This window comes from Oratosquilla oratoria, chromosome 29, assembly GCF_046742065.1.
Source record: "Oratosquilla oratoria isolate Oo_2021 chromosome 29, ASM4674206v1, whole genome shotgun sequence".
In the NCBI taxonomy this organism is placed as follows: Eukaryota; Metazoa; Arthropoda; class Malacostraca; order Stomatopoda; family Squillidae; genus Oratosquilla; species Oratosquilla oratoria.
Genome location: NC_134805.1, coordinates 2654266 through 2661066, shown reverse-complemented (window position 1 = coordinate 2661066; position 6801 = coordinate 2654266). Strand labels below are relative to the sequence as shown.

Genomic DNA, 6801 nt, shown 5'->3' with positions numbered 1-6801 from the left:
TCGTTCATTCATTCATTCATTCAATCATTCCTTCATTCATTCATTCATTCATTCATTCATTCATTCATTTATTCATTCATTCATTCATTCATTCATTCATTCATTCATTCATTCATTCATTCATTCATGTATCGATTCATCCTTTCATTCATTCATGTATTAATTGATTGATTAACTTATTCATTCATTCATTCATCCATTTATTCTTTTATCCATTAGTTTTTTCAGTTGTTAGTTCATCCGTTTGTTCGTTCGTTCATTCTTCCATTCTTCCTTTTTTATTTATTCGTTCGTTTGTTTCTTTCTTTGTTTTTTATGACTTTTTCTTCTTTATTTATAATTTGTTTCAGGTGAATATTATCTAGTTTGTTCTATAAATTTGTTTTTCATATAATTTGTTAGGTTATTCAGTCATTATATGTTCTTAATTTTTTTGCTTTCATTTCTTCCTTTTTTTTTTTTATTATCTAACTTGGTCATTCATTAATTTGTTCAATTGTTTACATATTCATTTATTATAAACTTATTTATTATTATACTTTTCCGTGTTTTCTTATGTGTATTTGTTTGTGTGTTTCCTTCATAAATTGGCAGAACAACGTAATTATGTACCTCCTCTCTTTCATACACTCACCGAACAACGTAATTATTCACCTCCATTCTCTAACTTCACTCATCTTGAACCACGTATTTTGCGTCTCTTTCCTCTCGTACACATCCTTCGTGTAGATTGTCTCGTACATCAGATCCAATTCAGCGACAAATAAATCGTCCTCATTTAACGTGCATTATGGCCCTTTTCCACAATCTGTCTCTCATAGACACGGTGGTCTGGTATTGGTCGTCCTCTGAAGGAGACCCCATGGCTCCTTAATGCATGCCTACAAGAGAATCTGCTCCTTTCGGGACAACTATATTACCAAGTTGAAGGTCTTCTTTAGGCTGTACTTTCGCAGATTTCTACATGTGCCACTTGGAAAACAAGGTTCTTCAAAATCCCGAATTACGGCCCTTCACTTATTGTAGATATGTCGATGACATATTTGTAGAGGTGAGAAGTGAGTCTCATCTTATGGAATTGCAGCAAGCCATGGAATCTTCTTCTGTCCTGAAATTTACCTATGAACTCAACTTACACAACAAGATCCCTTTCCTAGACATCCAAATTTCTTCAGAGGACGACCAATACCAGACCACCGTGTACAGGAAGAAGACAGACATAGGTAGATGCCTGAATGCTGCTAGCGAGTGCCCTCAACGCTACAAGTTGAGTGTCATACGTGCCTACCCCCGCCGTGCTTTCCGGAACTGCTCCTCATGGACCTTATTCCACCAGGAATTATCTCGCTTCAAGCAGATACTTTCCAACAACGGATATTCTAACACAGTCATAGATAACGAAACAAGAATATTCATGACACGCATTTTTACACAAGAACAAAACCAACCTCCCACCAAACATATAGTCTATTACAAAAAACAAATGACGAACGCGTCATCAAAGAAATAATCACACGAAACACTACTTACACCAACCCTAAAGACAAATTAGACATCATTATTTATTACAAAAACCCCAAGGTCTCCAACCTCCTAATGACGAACAATTTGTCTAAGAACCACAGTCCCCTCAAGCAAACCAATGTGATATACAAATTTTCCTGTTCCGAAGAAGGTTGCAAAGTTCTAAATAATGTATCTTACATTGGTGTCACTACGACTTTGTTGAGCAGGAGACTTACAATGCATGCTCGTGAGGGCAGCATACAAAAACACATGAAACAAACTCACAACAAAACCTTCACAAGGCCACATTTGGTGGATAACACGAAAATACTTAGACACTGCAGCAATCACAGAAAACTACACATTTTTGAGAAAGTATACAGTTCACAACAGACTCCACTCATCAATATACAGACCGACACACTCGGTGCCCTCCTATTGCATAAGAACTCGACTGTTCAAAGACATCCTCCGAGCATCGCAACCCCCAGAAGCAACATATCCTCCCTACGGAGTTCCAGCAGACATCCTCCCAGCGCAGCCGACATAATCCCACCGAACATAATCCCACCGGACATAATCTCACCAATCAACAACAGACCCACCCTACGGAGTTCCAGCAGACATCCTCCCAGCGCAGCCGACATAATCCCACCGAACATAATCCCACCGGACATAATCTCACCAATCAACAACAGACCCACCCCACGTAGCTCCATTGTGCGCCAACCTAGGTAGCAACTGTGACCTCTCCCAGTACCATGTATACACCATTGTGCGCCAACCTAGGTAGCAACTGTGACCTCTCCCAGTACCATGTATACACCAAATTTCTGTACTTAAATTGTTAGCCTCCTTTTATGTATTAGATTCTTTTCTCGCCTGAAGATGGTTGAAAGCATCAACCGAAAGCTCGCATTATGTATTATTGTATAGTATTTTCTTAACAATACAATATGGATCTCGGCAGCCTCGTTTTTGACCTCCCTTCTGATTACAAGAAGTCTATTCGGAAGATAGAGAAAACTACTAAGAAGTTAGTTGATACTGAATATATATATATGTATATATAAATACATATATATATATATTCAACAAAAATCCACTGTGTTGGATAGGAAGAAATGAAATAAATGAATTCCATATATTTTGATCACGGACTGTGATCCTCTTCAGTGGAATACAGAAAGGTAGAGCAAAATGCATGTCTTATATACAATAAAAATAAGGGACAAGGGTAGGACTCAGGTAGCGTCTAGTGCTTTGCGGGGCAGGTCACCCGCCTTCACCAACGATGGTAACAATTTGTTGACTGCCCAGGTGGTAATGCAGTCAGGTGACCACTGCCCATATGATATATTAAAATTTGGATATTTGTTAATCAAGGATGATTCTATTATTTTTCTTTTAAAACTACATTTTGAATCATAGATAATCTTTGCCTCATTCCAATCCATATGATGGCCTTCCTTGTCTACATGTTGGAAGACAGCGGAATTATGTTGTGCGTATTTAATTGAATTTTTATGTTCTTGCATCCTAGTATATAAATCTCTACCTGTTTGTCCCCAATATACATTGTTACAATCAGAGCAAGGGAGTTTATACACACCTTGATGTATTTCTTCTCTAGGTTTTTGATGTACATTGACTATTTTCTTAAACAAATTATTGGGATAACTAAAAACAATTTTAATATCTTCCTGTGGAAGAAATTGAGAAATGTCATTTAAGGACCTATTATAAGGCAATTTAATACAGTTTTTGTCCCAACTGAAGTTCTTACTGGAATGGGAAGTGGATCCAAAGTAACTAGTTTTGGCTTTACTTAGGGCTCTGTTTAGAAACCAATCAGGATACCCTATTCTTTTTAATTGATTCCTGATGGTTGATATCTCCATTTCCAAATAATGTGGACTACATAATCTAAGTGCCCTAAGGAAAAGACCTGAGGCAACACTATATTTAATTTTATCAGGTTGGTGACTGAAAAAGTGCACATAACTCCCCGTATGTGTGGGATTCTGTACACTGTGAAAGACAATTGGTCCTGATGCCGTATTAATAGGATATCTAAAAATGGTAGTCTATTATCCACCTCCCATCAACTTTGAACTTAATATTAGTGCCACTAATATTAAATGAATGAGAATCAGACAAGAAACAATGGTCTCAAACTGTCCGGAAATAGATTCATTTTGGAAGTAGGTAGAAACAACTTTGCCAACCGTGTAGTTAATGAATGGAATAAACTTCCTGCACAGGTAGTGCAGTGTAGTTCAGTTCGAAGCTTTAAGAATCATTTAGATAAATACCTAAGTAAGATGCTGTAATGATTATAATTTATGTTATATTATTTGTTTTTGTTTTGTTATAATTTGTCTGTCTGATTTTCATTTATTATTAGTTATATGTCAATTTATAATCATTTACTATTTACCTGTTTGTTTGTTATTCAACTATACCTATGCATTTATTTATGTATTTTATTTGTTATTTTTACATTATTATAGTTTTAATTTATTATTAATATGATATATATATATATTTTTTTTGCATTCGACCTAGATATGGATCAAAAGGTCTCCTGTCGGCATGCTCCGCCTTTGTAATCCTTTGTAATCACAACTTAGTTAGATTCAAACTCCTAAATAATTTTAGAATAGATACTTGTGTTTCTAAAATACCTGATTTCAGTAAAGCTCAGTTCATAGGACTACGTCAGGAGCTTCAGCTTACAGATTGGGAGGCAAAATTAAACGAAAGACCTGTAGATCAGATGTGGGAAATATTTCAAAATACGCTCACTAAGATGATTCAAACTTACATTCCTTTTAAGGACAGACGTCCCCCAAATCAGGCTCGCCCAAAGTGGCTCGACAAAGAAACTGAAAAAAGTATTGCTAAAAAGAGAAAGGCTTATAAGAAATACAAGTGCTCAGGTGCATCTAATGACTATGAAAATTATGTATCAATACAGAGAGATTTAAAAAAGACAATAAGGAAAAGAAAACGACAATACGAAATGAACATAGCTGATAAATCCAAAGAGAATCCCAAAGAATTCTATAGTTACATTAGAGATAAAAAGGTTGTTAGGAATCACATTGGTCCACTATTATCTGCTGACGGTCAACTTGAATATTCAAATGAAGGAATGTGTAATATCTTAAACAATTATTTTAGCTCGGTATTCGTAAACGAAACACCTCAAAGTGAATTCCAATCTGAAACCTGTGAAAAGTCTGGGGTAAACTTACTCACTACGGTAAATATAACAAAAGACAAAATCAAAAGGTGTATAGACAAACTCAAAGTTAATAAAACACCAGGGCCTGACGGTTGGCATCCAAGAATCTTAAAGGAAATGAAAAATGAGATTGTTGTTCCATTAGAAATTATTTTCAAGAAATCCATCCTATCCGGAGATGTCCCAAGAGAATGGAAGCTAGCTAACGTTACTCCCATATTCAAAAAAGGTGACAAAAAGAAACCAAATAACTATAGGCCTATAAGTTTGACTTCAATCGTAGGAAAAATAATGGAAACTATCATTAGAGATGCTATCGAACATCATTTAGAAAGTAACCGTTTGATAAATGATAGCCAGCATGGTTTCAGACAGAAACGTTCTTGCGTGACTAACTTACTCGAATCCTACAACACAGTTATCTCGAATTATGACAAAAGAAACAATATAGATTTAATATATCTAGACTTTGCAAAAGCTTTTGATACCGTCCCACACGAGAGACTACTTACTAAATTAGCTTTGCATGGAATAAGTGGTAGCCTATTAGGTTGGACTAGTAATTGGTTGAATGGTCGAAAACAGAGAGTTGTTTTAAATGGAAAAACTTTTGGATGGAAAAGTGTTGCAAGTGGAGTTCCTCAGGGTTCCGTTCTTGGGCCACTTCTTTTCATAGTATATATAAATGATATAGACCATGGACTAAAATCTACTGTTTCCAAATTTGCTGATGATACAAAACTGTGCGGAGTGGCAAATGATCACTCAAACCAATTAGATATTCAAGTAGACTTATATAAATTACAGCAATGGTCTGAAAAGTGGCCAATGAAATTTAACACAAGTAATTGCAAGGTAATGCACATAGGTAAAAATAACAGTAAGTACGATTACAAGTTATTTGGTAATTCGTTAACAAAAGTGGATAGTGAAAAAGATCTCGGCGTAATTATCAGTAACGACCTCAAATCATCCAAGCAGTGTATTTCAGCCTCTGAGAAAGCAAATAAGATTCTGGGACTGATTGCGCGATCTTTTGATTTCAAAAGTCCATCACTCATTAACAAGCTATATAAATCGTTAGTTCGTCCACATTTGGAATATGCTGTTTCCGTATGGTCACCGAATCTCATTAAAGACATTGACAGACTGGAAAAAGTACAACGGCGAGCCACAAAACTGATTCCAAATATCAAAAATAAATCATACGAAAATCGACTTAAGCACATGAATCTGTTTTCTCTAAAAAAGCGTAGACTCAGAGGTGACTTGATACAGGTCTTTAAGATTTTAAAGGGAATTGACAACATCAAAAGTGACCAAATTTTCACATTGAATGAGAATCAGACAAGAAACAATGGTCTCAAACTATCCGGAAATAGATTCAATTTGGAAGTAGGTAGAAACACATTTGCCAACCGTGTAGTTAATGAATGGAATAAACTTCCTGCACAGGTAGTGCAATGTAGTTCAGTTCGAAGCTTTAAGAATCATTTAGATAAATACCTAGGTAAGATGCTGTAATGATTATAATTTATCTTATACTATTTGTTTTTGTTTTGTTATTATTTGTCTGTCTGATTTTAATTTATTTTGTTTTTGTTTTGTTATCATTTGTCTGTCTGATTTTCATTTATTATTAGTTATATGTCAATTTATCATTATTTAGTATTTACCTATTTGTTTATTATTCAACTATACCTATGCATTTATTTATGTATCTTATTTGTTATTTACATTATTATAGTTTTTATTTATTGTTTTATTATTAATATGATTTTTTTTCGCATCCGACCTAGATATGGATCAAAAGGTCTCCTGTCGGCATGCCCCGCCTTTGTAATCCTTTGTAACTCAGGAACTCGGAACTAGACCCGTGACTTCTTTTTCCACCTTCATCAACTTGTCACAATGTACCAGCATATGTATATATATATATATATATATATATATATATATATATATATATATATATATATATAGATATATACACGCACACACGCACACACACACACAGACACACACACACACCCACACACACACAC

At 35.0% G+C, this 6801-nt stretch overlaps 1 protein-coding gene across 1 annotated transcript in view; it reads left to right on the top strand.

Annotated features, from left to right (window-relative positions):
* The first annotated feature begins 964 nt into the window (after window positions 1-964).
* LOC143040572 (uncharacterized) overlaps window positions 965-6801 on the top strand; it is a 13975-nt gene continuing 8138 nt past the window's right edge. The window contains exon 1 of the mRNA XM_076211651.1: window positions 965-1387. Coding sequence (XP_076067766.1) covers window positions 965-1387 — 423 coding nt within the window. The remainder of the gene's footprint in view (window positions 1388-6801) is intronic.